This window comes from Carcharhinus amblyrhynchos, chromosome 10, assembly GCF_965287045.1.
Source record: "Carcharhinus amblyrhynchos chromosome 10, sCarAmb.v2.hapA, whole genome shotgun sequence".
NCBI lineage: Eukaryota > Metazoa > Chordata > Chondrichthyes > Carcharhiniformes > Carcharhinidae > Carcharhinus > Carcharhinus amblyrhynchos.
In genome coordinates, this window is record NC_137333.1 from 77987590 (window position 1) to 78005360 (window position 17771).

Below are 17771 nucleotides of genomic sequence, written 5' to 3' on the forward strand. Positions count from 1 at the left end.
AGGGAAGTGGTGAAAGCAGATTGGGCTGAAGGGCATGATAAAAGTTGTCAGCAGCATGTGTTCCTCATCGAGAGGTTTTCCCCAAAAGCCACAATTCACATCAATCTTTAGAAAAGTCTGTTGGTGAGCATTGCCAGACTGTCATCTACTGACACCATTGGGTGGAATTCCTGCTTACTAGATCCACACAAAGCCAGATCTGACCATTAGGCCTGGGTATGATCACCAGACTGAAACCAGCAGGGAAATGACACCCCTGTATAACATGTAGCCAAGTCCCTCCCTGACCTTCAGCAATAGTGGGTGCTGAACCCTCTGAAGGGTGAACAGACATCTAGACTGGCATGGCTTCTGGGAGCAGGCAAATATAATATTCAGTCCTCAAACTTCCCAGTCCATGAAAACATTGTGGAAATTCCTGATGAGGAATGATTGGATGGAAGAATCTCATCAATCTTTTGGATGATGCCTAAGTTTTAAGTGTTCCTGTTAAGTAAGGAAATGGCTTGGTTACAGATGACATGAAGATTTGCCATGATCTGCCAGCCCTTTTAGCATTGTGTGGCCCAGAACATGTAGGTTTGTTTGACCTGGCCCCTGGAGTTTCATAGTGGAAGGCTGAAGAAGAATTGTGCGGAGACAAGCGAAGTACTCAGCCAGTATAGACAGTCCTGCACCCTGTGTCAAGTTTGTTAGGAACCCTTTGACCTCTAAATTGATGGATCAGAAGTCCTGTCGAACTTCACCTAGGAAGTGTGGGAATGGCACTAATTGTTGGCAGTGTCCTGGTTTGCCCTGTTTGTTAGGAACTCTGATGTGGAGATGCTGGCGTTGGACTGGGGTAAACACAGTAAGAAGTCTCATAACACCAGGTTAAAGTCCAACAGGTTTATTTGGTAGCAAACACCACTAGCTTTCGGAGCGCTGCTCCTTCATCAGGTGAGTGGGAGATCTGTTCACAAACAGGTCATATAAAGACATAAACTCAATTTACAGAATAATGATTGAAATGCAAGTCTTTACAGCTAATCAAGTCTTAAAGGTACAGACCTTGTGAGTGGAGAGAGAGCATTAAGCACAGGTTATAGAGATGTGTATTGTCTCCAGGCAGGACAGTTAGTGAGATTTTGCAAGCCCAGGCAAGTCGTGGTGGTTACAGATAGTGTGACATGAACCCAAGATCCCAGCTGAGGCCATCTTCTTGTGTGCAAAACTTGGCTATCAGTCTTGCTCAGCAATTCTGCATTGTCGTGTGGCATGAAGGTCGCCTTGGAGAATGCTTACCCGAAGATCAAAGGCCGAATGCCCGTGTTAGAAACCCTAACAGAGCGGAAATGTTGCCATCTTGCATTGCAACACTGACATCTCAAAATAGTAGCAGAGCAGCTTCCCACCTCCGGCACTGCTTTGGTAGGCTTCAAGTTGGGTGGAATTACCAAATGTTGCCCTGCAGAAGAAGGAAAACCAGGATTGGTTGTAGATATTTCCGCTGGTGCGTCTGCCAGGAGCAATCTCTGTGAAAGTCTTTGAGGCTTGATAATGAGTGGGGTAGGAGCACTGACTGCTCTTTCAGTGCTGCCATTACTACTTGTCTATGGTGAATGTGTCGGCTGGATGCCTGATGAGGCATCTTGGCAAGGCAGCATTATAGCAAACCTGACATCATGTGGCACCAACAATAGACTAAATTGGTGCAGCCACAGCTACTGCTATGTTTTCGAAGATGCTAAAGCAGGCAAGGAAGAGCCACAGATGTGTCAGGGTATCAATTAAAATACTAGTTTATGTACATAGTGAGTTATCAGAAATGTATGTTGCCCCTGAGAGCTCCCTGTTTGCTCCTCACAGTACCTGAAGTATGACAGCCTGATGTCAGGGCCACAACACCATATATTAACAAATCTGTTAACCCTTTATACCATACTCCCAGGCTCAGTCTCCCTCTGGCTGCCCCAGAAACAAGGGACATAAGGTGACACAGGGACAAGAGATAAACAGTCAAAATGTGGGAGAGTTGGTCATCCTATGCTTTGACTGCTTTCCTGGAGCAGGCTCGATGTCTCCTCGGAGCTAAGTCAGTGTAAATAATTGGGTAAGCACAAACCATTCAGTCCATATTTACATACTGACATGCCTTGGAGGTACCATCATTGTGAGCTCCCACCGAACCATTTCTGTTGAACCACAAGTTCGTTGTACCAGTGTTAGTTGCCTCTCAGTTGTGACCCTCAATAGTGGTGAATGTCTCCGCTTTCACAGCCATAGATTAAAGTTTATTTTTTCATGTCATAAGTAGGCTTACATTAATACTGCAATGAAGTTACTGTGAAAATCCCCTAGTCGCCACATTCCAACACCTGTTCGGGTACACTAAGGGGGAATTTAGCACGGCCGATGCACCTAACCAGCACATCTTTCAGACTGCGGGAGGAAACCGGAGCACCCAGAGGAAACCCACGCAGACCTGGGGAGAACGTGCAAACTCCACACAGACAGTGACCCAAGCCAGGAATCGAACCTGGATCTTTGGTACTGTGAGGCAGCAGTGCTAACCACTGTGCCACCGTGTCGTCCAAAAGAAAAGGGAGGGAATGAATCAGTTTATTGCAAATAAACCTGATCAGCATTTTTATCGCGTGTAAACCGTCTTTGTAAATCATTTGGACTGGAAGGCAACATTTTGTCGAGCTGTGGGCGGGAGGGGAGGTGTACCTTTAAGAGTTCTTGCTGTTGTGCATTGACAGGTGAGAGCAGTGTCAGGTTACTAACCACAAGCGGCTGACTGAGGAGACGGCAATGGCCCCACTGTGGCAAGGGGCTTAAAACTTGTCCTCATCCTACACGTGGCCCATTTGCCCAGGAATCGCTGAGAGGTCAGGAACAGGCAAACATGCCTCTGGGAAAGAAAGTGCGGCCAAGTTCCGCCGCAGGGAAGCTGGAAACGTATACCATAAGCAGGTATTTTACTAATGGAAGTCTCCAAGGCTATTTGTCCAGGAGGTTATGGATAAAGTTGCTGTCACGGGCTAGCTGCAGCACAGAGGGTATAAAGTGCAGCAGTTTGGCTGCTTCATTTCCAGATATCGATCCGCTTATCGGCAATTTGGAAGTGTCAAGGAAGGATTTGTCCAGTGTTGTGTGGATGCCAGTCGCTGTTGCCAGGGCAGCCGGCAGCCTCTGGGCTCTGCTTTCACCTGACAAGCAGTGAACTCGGCTCATTCCCCCAGTAACTGGAGGCTGCAGTTCTGTCGCCCCCACAAAGCAGTCTGAGAGGGGGGCTGGCAACCATCACGTCTTGGGCTGTTTCTCGCAGGTTTTAACATTGATGTAGACCCCAAACGGTGTTGAGTGGAGCTGGAGATTTGAAACTGAACTAAAAGTTGTCCTGTCCGATTAATTAACAAACAAAATGCAACTGCGAGCCATTCAGTAAAACATTGGACACAATATAACATCACCATTTAATTAAAGTAATCTCCATTCGAGTTTGAATGATTCTAAGGCTGCATCTTGGCTTCATTTTAATACATGCAAGTAGCTGGGGTGTTTTTTTTTGCTAATTTCTCTCCCATGCGAGGCCAGGGTCCAGTGGATTTACATAAGGGTTATAATTTGCAGTATCCGGGCAACAGACAGCTCGCACTGTTAGTGAGATTCTTCCCTTGCTCATTGAGTCCCAAGCTGCGGTAGGTTAGAGGCCGTATAGTGAGAACATCTGGGAGCTCAGTTTTATCAATCAGACCGAAGGATTGAGAAATAAAGTAAGAATTGAGAAGGAATTGGGAGTCCAATTTCACAGCAGGAAACATTGAGAAAGAATAGAAACATAGAAAGTAGGGGGAGGCCGTTCGGCCCTTCCAGACAGCTGCACCATTCATTACGACCATGGCTGATCATCCAACTCAATACCTTCCCTCCATGTCCTTTGATCCACACCATAAAGTGCTGATCAAGTTGATTTGCAATAAAGTGCTATTTCTAACTGCCTCTTGAAAACGTTCTGTTTTGGTCTCAACTGCTTTCTGTGGTAGCCAATTCCAGGTGAAGAAATTTCTCCTAATCTCTGTCCTAATGGTCTACCCTGTATCCTCAAACTCTGACTCCTGGTTCTGGGCACCCCCACCATTCAATAAAATGAAATTGGATTAAGAGAGAAAAAAAGCAGAAAGGGGAAAAGAAATAAATTAAACATTTAAAAATCTCCAACAACAATTAAAACCTGAAGGAATGAGAATTCATAGCTGCAATGGTTAATTTTTAGTGCCAGAGAGATTGCAGTAATTAACACCACATCATAAAAGGGGAACTTAGTTAGATTGGGATGAGATGTAAATTTATATGCTGAGTTTAGTTTGTATTGACCACACAAATACAGTAACTTCACACCATGCAATGCATGTCAATCATGAGGCAGTCAATGAAATGCTCCATTTGCAAAGCTAATGAGAAAGCAACTTGTCTCAGAGTGTATATTCAAAAAACGTATTAAATCAATATTGGTAATTCTTAGTTTATATATTTAACATAAGAACATAAGAAATAGGAGCAGGAGTAGGCCATCTAGCCCTTTGAGCCTGCCCCGCCATTCAATAAGATCATGGCTGATCTGTCGTGGCTCAGTTCCACATTCCCGCCCTCTCCCCATAACCCTTAATCCCCTCTCTTACCAAAAACCCATCAACCCGCATCTTAAAAATATTTAGCGAGGTAGCCTCCACCACTTCAACGGGCAGAGAATTCCAGAGATTCACCGTGAAGAAGTTCTTCCTCAACTCCGTTCTAAACCGCCCCCCCTTTATTTTGAGGCTGTGCCCCCTAGTCCTACTGTCCTTTCTGAGCAGGAAGAGTCTCTCCACCTCTATCCTATCCATCCCATTCATCATCTTATACATCTCAATGAGATCTCCCCTCATTCTTCTAAACTCTAACGAGTACAAGCCTAGTTTATTCAGCCTCTCCTCATAGCTCAACCCCCTCAACTCTGGTATCAGCCTAGTAAACCTCCTCTGCACTCCCTCCAAGGCCAAAATATCCTTGCGTAAGTACGGCGCCCAAAACTGCACACAGTCCTCCAGCTGCGGCCTCACCAATGCCCTATATAGCCGCAGCAAGACCTCCCTACTTTTGTATTCAATCCCCCTCGCTATGAAGGCCAGCATCCCATTCGCCTTCCTGACCACCTGCTGCACCTGCAAGCTGGGTTTTTGCGACTCATGCACAAGGACCCTGAGGTCCCTCTGCACCGTCGCCTGCTGCAGTTTTTCGCCACGTAAGTAATAAGCCTTCCTACCATTATTCCTACCAAAGTGGACCACCTCGCACTTGCCAACATTAAATTCCATTTGCCAGTTCCTGGCCCATTCGCCCAGCCTATCTAGATCCTTCTGCAGACTCTCCACACCCTCCGCGCAATTTGCCGTTCCACCAATCTTGGTGTCATCAGCAAATTTCGACACCATACACTCGGTTCCCTCCTCCAGATCATCTATATAAATGGTAAATAGCTGAGGCCCCAGCACTGACCCCTGGGGCACTCCACTAGTCACCAACCGCCAATCCGAATAGCACCCGTTGACCCCCACTCTCTGCCTCCTATTTGACAACCAGTCCTCTATCCACGCTAACACCCTACCCCCAACTCCATGTCCCCTGACCTTCTGCAATAACCTCTTGTGAGGTACCTTGTCAAACGCCTTCTGAAAATCAAGAAAGACCACATCCACCGGCTCTCCTCTATCCACCGCCCTAGACACATCCTCATAGAACTCCAGTAAATTTGTCAGACACGACTTCCCCTTAACGAAACCATGCTGCGTCTGCTCTATCAAGCAATTCCCCTCAAGATGCCTCGCTATTTCCTCCTTGATGACGGATTCTAACATTTTACCTACAACAGACGTTAAACTAACCGGCCTATAATTCCCTGCCTTTTGTCTGGCACCCTTCTTAAACAACGGCGTAACATTAGCTGCTTTCCAATCTTCCGGCACTTCCCTGGAATCCAGCGACGTCTGGAAAATAACCACCAAGGCATCCACTATCACCTCCGCCATTTCTTTCAGAACCCTCGGATGCATTCCATCCGGTCCTGGGGACTTGTCCACAATCAGCCCCCTCCAGTCTGTCGAGCACCGCCTCTCTAGTAACAATAATGTCATTGAGACCCTCCAGTCCTACCACCTTTCCATCTCTAACACCCGGCAAATTATTCACGTCCTCTTCCGTGAAGACCGAAACAAAAAAGTTATTCAAGACCTCAGCCATTTCCCCATCCCCTACCACTAAGTCCCCCTTCTCATCCTCTAAGGGGCCAACGTTCACCCTAGCCAGCCTCTTCCTTTTTATATATTTATAAAAACTCTTGCTATCCTTTTTTATATTAAGCGCTAGCCCAGCTTCATAGTTTCTCCTACCCTTCTTTATCAATTTCTTTGTCAATCTTTGTTGACATTTAAACCTCTCCCAATCCTCTTCTCACCCACTACTCTTAGCTACTCTAAACGCCTCCGCTTTTAATTTAACACTTTCCTTCACCTCCTTCGTTATCCACGGCTTATTACCTCTCCTCCTACGGTCCTTTTTGACCATTTTATTGCATGTGGCCCTGTGCAGATAATTGTCTCTTAGAGCAATGTTCTTGGACGATTTCTTGAGCTCTAATAGTTTTTCTCTTGATAACTTTCTAACTTGTTTTGGTATTGGATATTGCATTCTTCTTTTGTGGCGTTTCCTCTCATTGTGGCTGCAACCAACACATGAGGTGATAATTTTATCGATTAGACCAACTTCCTATCAATCCTAAAAGTACAACGTAAATACAGGATATTGCTTTAATGACAAAGGGGGAGAATCAATGGATCTTAGTCCTTTCTTCCCCATTTCTTTTTCCCAGAGGGGTTTCAACTACATCCTCAACAAAATTGATTGTCTTTCGTACACTTCATTCTTCAGTAACAACAGCTGCCCCGCCTTCCCCTCTCAGTTGCTGTTTTGTAAAGAAGGGTACAGTGGCACAATGATTAGCTGGCACACTGACAATGCCAGGGTCTGTTATTCAATTCTGGCCTTGGAGTCTGTCTGTCTGTGGGAAGTCTGCACATTGTTCCGTGTCTGTGTGCGTTTCCTCTGTGTGCTCCGGTTTCCTCCCACTGTCCAAAGATGTGCAGGTTAGGTTGATTGGCCATCGTAAATTGCCCCTAAAAGGGATTAACGGGGTAATATGTGGGGTTATGGGGATAGGGCCTGGGGGGAATTGTTGACAGTGTAGACTCAATGGGCTGAATGACCTCCTTCTGCATTATAGGGATTCTATGATTCTGTGAAATGGCTCCTGATTGCATTTCACCCCTGATTATCAGGAGGGTTGCTGCCATCGGTTTATTATCCTATTGTGTAGGGTTTAAGGGATATGGTTTAACAGAAAAACTGTTGGTCTGCAGTTCTCAGAAGCCTAAAAAAATGTTCGGCTATCTCCTCAACAGCATAAGTAAAGCAATTCGTTATCTCGTATCAGTAAGACATTCCAAACGCTTTACTGTGAAGGAAAGTCTGAAACAAAAGGACATTATTGTTCACTCATTGACCTGCCATTTTTTTCAGCATTTTCCATGACGTCAGAGCAGACACTGTCAGGCCTGCAACTTCACGGATTAGACCTTCACAAGCACGTGCAAAAACATCCATTCCAGGAGCCAGAAGTGGGTCTGATCTCATTGGGCGCTTTTCCCAGGTGGAAGAAAATGAGCAGGCGGAGTGGTTGGAATGGGAGCTACTAAAACAGCAGAACAGGAGGCACTCGGTGGGACTCGCCCAGAACCTGGTAACAAACGAAAATATTCAAAGGCTTGGAGATACCCTAAAAAGCCTGAGGAAGGGCAAGGTAAAGAAAAAAAGTCTGAAAATTAAATCAATTCATGAAATGACACTAGATTGGTGATGTGTGGAGTTTGGTGAAATTATTGTTTAGCACTGTGTGTCTCTGAGTTATATGGTCCGATTTAGTCATAGAGTGAGGGGCCTCAACACGCTGGCAAAACCCAGCTGCTCAGCGATCAGAGCGCCATCTTTAAAGGGCGCCCCAATCATAACCTGAGTAACCTCTTCCCCCCCCCACACACACTCCAGCCCACCACAGAGATCTCAGGGGTACCCTTCCTCACCCCTGATCAGAGACAGCACTTTTCAAAATCCACCCCTCCCCACCCCCCCATGAGGCTCCCTCTGGGACCTGTCCATGACACAGGTTGGCACTGCCAGGTTGGTATATCAGTGTGAACCTGTTGTGTCACAGTGTCATGGTGTCACTATACGGGGGGCGGGTTAATTACATTAAAAACTATTCAAAATCATGTAAAGCAGGGTCAGACCCATAATAGGCCTGAACCTGATGACATCACCAGAGATGGGTGGGGAAGATCCGAGATTGTGAAATCACCAGTGAGATCTGCAACTTCCGGATCTTGAGACCACGCCGGCATTGGCATGGATGGCGAGTGTGGGCTCAAGAACACCCTACTCTGGAACATCTAGATAACAAGGACACCTATGTCAGGCTCCTATTTATTGACTACAGCTCAGCCTTTAACACCATTTGGAGATGAGTTCCAGGGAATAATGGTGTTAAAGGCTGAGCTGATCTCAGGGCATGGAGTTTGGAGATGAGTTCCAGGGAATAACTCCATGCCCTGGGCCTTGTCACCTCCCTCTGCAACTGGATCTTGAACTTCCTAACGCACAGACCACAATCAGTCAGGATAGGCAACAACACTTCCTCCCCAATCATCCTCAACACTGGTGCCTCACAAGGCTGTGTTCTCAGCCCCCTACTATACTTCTTATACACCTATGACTGTGTGGCCAAATTCCCCTCCAATTCGATTTTCAAGTTTACTGACGACACCACTGTAGTGGATCAGATCTCAAACAATGACAAGACGGAGTCCAGGAATGAGTTAGAGAATCTGGTGAACTGGTGCAGCAACAATAACCTCTCCCTCAATGTCAACAAAACAAAGGAAATTGTCATCAACTTCAGGAAGTGTAAAGGAGAACATGCCCCTGTTTACATCAATGGGGATGAAGTAGAAAGGGTTGAGAACTTCAAGTTTTTAAGTACCCAGATCACCAACAACCTGTCCTGGTCCCCCCATGCCGACACTATAGTTAAGAAAGCCACCAATGCCTCTATTTTCTCAGAAGACTAAGGAAATTTGGCATGTCAGCTACGACTTTCACCGACTCTTACAGATATACCATAGAAAGCATTCTTTCTGGTTGTATCACAGCTTGGTAAGGCTCCTGCTCTGCCCAAGACTGCAAGGAACTATAAAAGGTCGTGAATGTAGCCCAATCCATCACGCAAACCAGTGTCCCACCCATTGACCCTGTCTACACTTCCCGTTGCAAAGCAGCCAGCATAATTAAGAACTCCACGCAACCTGGACATTCTCTCTTCTACCTTCTTTCTTCGTGAAAAAGATACAAAAGTCTGAGGTCATGTACCAGCTGACTCAAGAACAGCTTCTTCCCTGCTGCATTCAGACTTTTGAATGGACTTACCTTGCATTAAGTTGATCTTTCTCTAGATCCTAGCTATGACTGTAACACTACACTCTGCACTCTTTTGTTTCCTTCTCTATGAACAGTATGCTTTGTATAGCACGCAAGAAACAATACTTTTCACTGCATGCTAATATACGTGACAATAATAAATCAAATCAAATCACAAATCACTGACCATCCTCCATCATCAAGTCAGAAGTGGGGATATGGAGGAGGAGAGTTCCAAACACTCGTGAGACTCTGAAAAAAATTAAGGTTCCTCATCTGTCTTAAATGGGCGACTCCTTGTTCCTAAACAGTGAGCTCTCGTTCTAGAATAAATAAAACAGCAAAAACAGCACAACAAACAATAACTATAGAACTGGAATCAGTACACCAGTGGTTAATGCAGCCTTTCAAAAATATTTGCTTTCTGGTCTCAGACAATCAACTCTTCATTGCATCTTTAGTTGACCTTCAAGATGTGTTTTCCATGAATTATTTGCATTACAATTTGCCATTGGTAGTTGTTCATGTTAAGGCAGATCTGAAAAAACAACAGGTGGAGCTGTGGTTTTTCTTTGTTGGTCTGTTTTTATTTTAGTTACTTTGAAGTAAATGGGTGCTTTTATACAATGAGGAGTGAGGCATAATTGTGTGCAAATTGCAGCACCATTGGCCTCGTTATCCTGGGGTTGGTCTGCAGCGATGACTCAGTATTGAGAGATGAAAGGGCCATATACTTTCCTGTCTATGTCTAGCTGTACCTGCCAACAAAACTCCAGTTATCACAGTAATTGAAAGGAACCTTGCATGGCTTGTCTATTTTTCTGTTGACTAACTGATGGTTTGGGCTGATTGTTTCCTGGCCTCTGGAGTTGAGGAGCCAGAAAAATAGAGAGAAACCCTGTGGGAGTAGCTCCCAGATGCAGTTTCGTCTCTGGCTGACGTTCCCAGGGGTGGCCTGCCTCCTGGAGTCATTAAGTTGAAGTATATTTATTATTGTCACAGGTAGGCTTACATTAACACTGCAAAGAAGTTACTGTGAAAATCCCCTACTTCCCACACTCTGGCACCTTTCAGGTACACTGAGGAGAATTTAGCATGGCCAATGCACCTAACCAGCACATCTTTCTGACTGTGGGAGGAAGCTGGAGCAGCTGGAGGAAACCTATGCAGACACAGGGAGGACATGTAGAATCCACGCAGACAGAGACCCAAGCTGTGAATTGAACCCGGGTCCCTGACACTGTGAGGCAGCAGTGCCACTGTGCCACCCCACCTGTTGCATGGTGATGGGCAGCAAATAGCTCCAATTAAAATCCAAATTATGGGCATCATCTCATGCTGAGGGAAGGTTCCCAGTGTCAGGTGACCCACCCCCATGCCCTGGGTCCAAAAACTGCACGAAGATAGCTTTTTAGCTGTCTGTCCAAGGACCATCCAAACCTCGCAATGATGTCACTACAGAGATGCTGCACTTTGGACACACATTTGTTCCCTCGGAGGTTTCTGTCTCCACACTGATAGCCCTTACACCTTTGAACAATCTCTTTTATTTTAAACTTGCTCAGAAGCCAACCAAGAACACCTCCATCTTTCAGGCTCCTTAGCACTGCCTCCTCACAACGCCAGGGACCCAGGTTCAATTCTGCTTTCGGGTCACTGTCTGTGTGGATTCTGCATATTCTCCCCGTGTCTGCATAGGTTTCCTCCAGGTGGTCAAGTTTCATCTCACAGTCCAAAGATGTGCAGGTTATGTTGATTGGCCATGGTAAATTGCCCCATGGTGTCAGGGGGATTAGCAGGGTAAATGTGTAGGGTTACGGAATAGGCTCTGGGTAGGATTGTTGTCAGTGCGGGCTCGAGATGGGCCAAAAGGCCTTTTTCTGCACTGTTGGGATTCTATCCCTGCCTCAGCTGCACTCACCTCCTGCTGAAGCTGCTAGCCATCCAGTGCATTGGGCCTCTCTTTGGACTTCCTGCTGTTCTTAACTGACTTGAGGAATTATAGAATCCCTAAAGTGCAAAAGAGGCCATTCAGCCTAGCAAGTCTGCACCAACTCTGTGTGTCTTACCTAAGCCCTCTCCCCCACCCAATCCCTGCACACTTAGCATGGCCAATTCATTTAATCTATACAACTTTTGACAATGGGAGGAAACCCACGCAGACACAGGGAGAACGTGTAGAATCCACACAATCACCCGAGGCTGGAATAGAACCTGGGTTCCTGGCACTGTGAGGCAGCAATGCTAACCACTGTGCCACCCAGGCATGGCATCTATCAGATGGTGTCCTATTAGGAGGTTGCCTCAAATAAAGTTTTCCCAGTAGGAAGACCTGGATTGTCCCAACATCAGGGTCCTGATGCACAGTGGGGCAGATACAGTGCTCCTCAGCTTAGTGACAGCCCCAATTCAAACTTCACAATTTACAATAAACTAAAAGTACGTGAATTGCTGTTGCTGCAGGTAACATATTTACAAAATAGCTTTGTTACTGTCTACTTTGAAATGTTGAACAGAAGGATGTTATGGGGGAATTTCAAAGCTGCTGCCTGAGTGTAAAACTGGAATTGTGGATTGGAGTACTGTGAGCTGGGTGATTTTCATTCTGTTCATTTCACAGCAAGTTACACAGGCATTGCAGCGCCTGTTCTGCAGTGACATGTCCACACAGCAAGTTACACAGCACCGCAGTGTCCATTCTGCAGTGACATGTCCACACAGCAAGTTATACAGCACCGCAGTGTCCATTCTGCAGTGACATGTCCACACAGCAAGTTATACAGCACCGCAGTGTCCATTCTGCAGTGACATGTCCACACAGCAAATTACACAGGCACCGTAGTGTCCATTCTGCAGTGACATGTCCACACAGCAAATTACACAGGCACCGTAGTGTCCATTCTGCAGTGACATGTCCACACAGCAAATTATACAGGCACCTCAGCAACCATTCTACAGTTTGTAACAGTACTCCCAAACGAAGGACTAATTGGCACCAGACCCACAAACATCCACTCCCTTCATCACCGATGCTCAGTAGCAGCAGTGTGTACTATCTACAAGATGCATTGCAGCAATTCGCCGAAGATCCTTAGACAGCATCTTCCAAACCCACGACCACTTCCATCTCAAAGGATAAGGGCAGCAGATTCATGGGAACATCACCACCTGCAAATTCCCCTCTAAGCCACTCACCATATATTGTTGTTCCCTTGCAATTGCTGGGCCAATATCCTAGCATTCCCTCCCTAACGGCATTGTGGGTCAACCCACAGAACATGGACTGCAGCAGTTCAAGAAGGCAGCTCAACACCACCTTCTTAAGGACAACTAAGGATGGGCAATAAATGCTGGCCAGTCAGTGACACCCATGTCCCACGAATGAATAAAAAAAAGTGTTTCTATGCTGGAGCCCTCCCCCCGGCTCAGTTGCACTATTCTTCGTCTGAATCTGGTGAGAGTTCTGAAAATTATTCAAGTCTGACTTCACAATATTGCAATGCTGTGACCTTGGGATTTAACCCAGAGCCCAATTAACTCAGCGATCAAAAGAAAACATTGGAAAAACTCAGCAGTCAGCAAGTATCCGTGGAGAGAAACAGACTTAACATTTAGGCTGATGTCCTTTCATCAGATCAGATTCTGATGTAAGGGAATCGATCTGAAATGTTGCTCCCGATCCAGTGGCCACTTTAGCCATGGGTATAAATCCCGTAATGGCCACTAAGTTACACAAGAGGCCAAAATTGGGATTTGCATCAGTGGAATCTTCCCAGGCCCCTCTGCCCTCCAATGACACAATCTGGTTCACTCCAGAAAGGGTGTGAGCCTGATTAGCATATTTTAACATAAATTTAAATCCGATTATAGGGCTTGAAGCCACTATTTCCTTCACCTCCTCTTCGCCCTACTCAGATGGGGTGACTTCACACTGGCGCACATCACTGCTGGTTTTCAAAAACAAAAACCAGTTGTGATGACCATGCCGGGGACTCTCAGGTAAGAGTAGCTCCTGGGTGGCGAGGAACATGGCTGGGCAGTGCCCCAATGTTGGCACTGCCAGAGGCGGGCCTGCTGGGGAACCCCATTGGGGTGTGTTCCCCTTATGTGTGGGCATGCACCCCAGTGCCTGTGAGGGGAATACCCCAAACTTATGTGGGGAGGAAGTGTATCCCTGACTACTTGTGTGGTGGGGGAATATCCTGATACTTGTGCGGGGGGGGGGTTGATTTTCCCCGACACTTGTGTGTTGCGGGGGGGGGGGTGATTTTCCCCGATACATGTGTGTGGGGGGGAATATCCCGATACTTGTGTGGCCGGTGGGGGGATTTGCCCCGATGCTTGGGGGTGTCTTCTGTAGCTGTGGGGGCAGAGGGGGTGGGAGGGAGTTTATTTGCTGAGCCTATCAGGGCACCTTTTAAAGATGGCACCCTGACCTCTGTGGAGCTGGCCTCAGTGGCATTGCCAGGCCTCACCAGAGTGATGGCGCAAACCATGCCCCCAGATTCTCTGTGTGCTGAGTGCCAGCAAGTCCAGAGTGAAAACCTGGCTGTGCACCGGAGAAAAACACGTGGGTTTTTAGTCTGAACCTGACACTGACAAATGTCAGGAAAATTGCGTCTGTTGGATGTGATTGCTGTTCTGAACTGGAGAAGCAGCAGGAGGAAAAGTAAAAATCATCTCGGGTTTCTGTTTTTGATCATTTACACCTTCCAGCAAGGGGACAAGCAATATTGGATTTAGTAATGAGTAATGAGGCAGATTTAATTAGTAACCTAATCGCATGGGAACATTCATCAAATACTGATCATGACACGGTTGATGTAGCATTTGAAAGCAAAAAGCACGGATCAGCTACGAGAATATTAGATTTAGGTAAGGCCGACTTTAATGAGAAAAGACAGAGACTTTCCTCAGTGAGCTGGGAAATCTGCTGATGGGTAAAAGAACTGAGGAAGAGTGGAGGATGTTTAAAGAAACATTGAATACAATACAGAACCAGTTCATACCCCTGAGAAAGAAAGGCTTCATTTCACAGAGAGAAAAACACCTCTGGGCAGCCAAAGAGATGAGGAATAGCATTAAACTAAAAGAAAGGCTTACAAAATTGCATAAACAGCACAGATCCCACTGGTACAACGACCAATAAAGGGCCACAAAGCAGTTTATAAGAGCTACTTAAAGGGATTATGAAACAGACTACAAAATCAGTAAGAAGGAATTTTATAGTTACGTAAAGGGAAAGACTGATGGTGGGGATATTGACAATAACTATGAGGAGATATGATAGATAATTATCTTGCCTCAGTATTTACAGCAGAAAAGGAGGGTAGATTGCCAGAAGCCCCGATGAAATTAATAATGGATTGGGGACAGAAATTAAATACAATTTACATAATTTCCTCACTATCAATGTTTTACTTTAAGTTTAAATTTAGTGTGACTAAAGAGTGACAAATCCCCAGGACCTGACCCTTTCCATCTGAGGGCACCAAAGGAAGTAGGAGAGCATATTAATGCTGCAACTTTATTAGACCCTTGTCAGACCCCACTTGGAGTACTGTGTTCAGTTCTGGTTGCCTCACTACAAGAAGGATGTGGAAGCTATTGAAAGGGTGCAGAGGAGATTTACAAGGATGTTGCCTGGATTGGGTGGCATGCCTTATGAGGATAGATTGAGGGAGCTAGGTCTTTTCTCCCAGGAGAGACGAAGGATGAGAGGCGACCTGATAGAGGTTTATAAGATGTTGAGAGGTATAGGTAGGGTGGATTCTCAGAGGCTATTTCCCAGGGCTGAAATGGTCGCTATGAGAGGACACAGGTTTAAGGTGCTGGGGAGCAGGTACAGAGGAGATGTCAGGGGTAAGTTTTTCACTCAGAGGGTGGTGAGTGAGTGGAATCGGCTGCCGTTGGTGGCGGTGGAGGTGAACTCGTTGGGGTCCCTTTAAGAGACTTCTGGATGAGTACATGGGACTTAATGGGATTGAGGGTTATAGATAGGCCTGGTAGGTAGGGATATGATCAGAGCAACTTGTGGGCCGAAGGGCCTGTTTGTGCTGTAGTGTTCTATGTTCTATATTGTTGATGCCCTAACTATAATCTTTCAGAGTTTCCTAGATTCAGGAGTCATCCCTCTGGATTGGAAGATTGCTCATGTCACTCTGCTTTTTAAGAAGGGCAAAAGAGGATATCTAAGGAATTACAAACCATTTAGCATAACATCTGTGGTGGGGAAATTGTTGGCATCTGTAATCAAGATCAGGTAACTGAACACATCAAAATTTTCAGTTAATTAGAGAGAGCCAGCATGGATTCATGATGGGAAAGTCATGCCTGACAAATCTTATTGAATTTTTTGAAGTGTTGATTAAGGTAGTGGATAGAGGAATATCTATGGATGTTGTTCATATGGACTTCCAGAAGGCATTTGGCAAAGTCCCGAAAGTGTTAACTGAAGTGGAAGCCTACGGGTTTGAGGGCAAATTACTGTCATGGCTGGGAAATTGGTTAAGTGGGAGGTGACAGAATGTAGGGATAATGGATAGGTACTCAAATTGGCTTGATGTGACTCATGGTCACATCAAAGATCCACAAGGATCTGGGTTGGGGTCTCATTTATTCATTTATTAACATCTTGGATAATGGCATAGAAAGGTATATTTCTAAATTTGCTGATGGCACAAAGTTAGACAGCATTGTAGACAGTCTAGATGATAGTATACAAACAACAAAGAAAAGTACAGCACAGGCTTTCCAAGCCTGTTCCAATCATGATGCCCTAACTAAACTAAAAAAGACCTCCTGCCCTTACCCAGTCTGTATCCTTCTATCCCCTCCCTATTCATGTACCCATCCAGATGCCTCTTAAATGTCACTAATGTGCCTGTTTTCACCACCTCCTCTGGCAGTGCATTACAGGCACTCACCACTCTCTGCGTGGAAAGCTTCCCTCACACATCTTCTTTAAATTTTCCTCCTCTCACCTTGAACATATGCCCCCTGTGACTGACACCTCCACCTGGGGGAAAAAGCCTCTGTCTATCCACCCATACATGCTTCTCATAATTTTGTAGACCTCCATCTTTCCAGTGAAAATAATCCTGGCTTATTCAACCTCTCCTTATAGTCAACACCCTTGAGACCAGGCAGCATCCTAGTGAACCTTCTTTGCACTGTCACCAAAGCTTCCATGTCCTTCTGGTAGTGTAGTGACCAGAACTGCACGCAATACTCCAAATGCGGTCTAACCAAAATAGCAAGGGCTGGATTCTCCGACCCTTGCCCACAGCTGGGATTCTCCTATCCCACTGAAGTGGATGGAGGTTTGGATGAGCACCAAATTTTCCATTCTCGTTGGCAGTGGCAGGAGAGAGTGAACGGCTGGAGAATTCCTAACAGGGGTATTGATAGACAAGGTGAACGGGCAAAACTTTGGCTGATGGATTTCAATCTAAGCGAGTGTGAGGTTTTCATTTTGGATCAAGAAAGGACAGATTGGAGTACTTTCTTGATGGTATGAAGTTAAATACAGTAGATGGCCACACAGACTTTGGGGTTCAGGTGCATAGATCTTTAAAATGATTTTGATTTGACTTATTATTGTCACGTGCTATACAGACAAAGCATACCGTTCATAGAGAAGGAAAGGAGAGAGTACAGAATGTAATGTCACGGTCATAGCTTGAGGGTAGAGCAAGATCAACTGTCAAAATGCCATGAACAGGTGGTGAAAATAATCAAGAAGGGTAATGGAATGCTGGCCTTTACGTCTAGAGAACTGGAATATCAGCACACAGAAGTTATGCTGCAACTATGCAAAACCCTGGTGGACCCCATCTTGGAGTCAGTGTGAGCAGATTGGGGCACCACACCTTAGGAACGACATCTTAGCATTGGAGGGAGTTGCAGCATACGTTTACAAGAATGATACCTGGGCTTCAGGGGTTTAATTCTGAGGAGAGATTATACAAATTAGACCTCATTTTTCTAGAATTTAGAAGACTAGATCAAAGTCTTCAAGTTACCAATAGATAAACTATTTCCACAGGTTGGAGATTCTAGGGGACATGGCCTAAAAGTTATGGCCAGACTGTTCAGAAGAGATGTTAGGAAGCATTTCTACACAAAGGGTGGTAGAGGTAGAATTCTCTTCCACAAATGGCAGCCAATGCTAGATCAGTTGCTATATTTAAATCTGAGCTAGATAAATTTTTGTTAAGCAA

At 45.6% G+C, this 17771-nt stretch overlaps 1 protein-coding gene across 3 annotated transcripts in view; it reads left to right on the top strand.

Moving 5' to 3' along the window:
• The first annotated feature begins 2766 nt into the window (after positions 1-2766).
• Positions 2767-17771, top strand: part of wdr95 (WD40 repeat domain 95) — a 134370-nt gene continuing 119365 nt past the window's right edge. For all 3 annotated transcript variants that reach the window (XM_080197433.1, XM_080197431.1, XM_080197432.1), the window contains exons 1-2: positions 2767-2958; positions 7600-7879. In XM_080197433.1, coding sequence (XP_080053559.1) covers positions 2891-2958; positions 7600-7879 — 348 coding nt within the window. In that variant the 5' untranslated portion in view covers positions 2767-2890. The remainder of the gene's footprint in view (positions 2959-7599; positions 7880-17771) is intronic.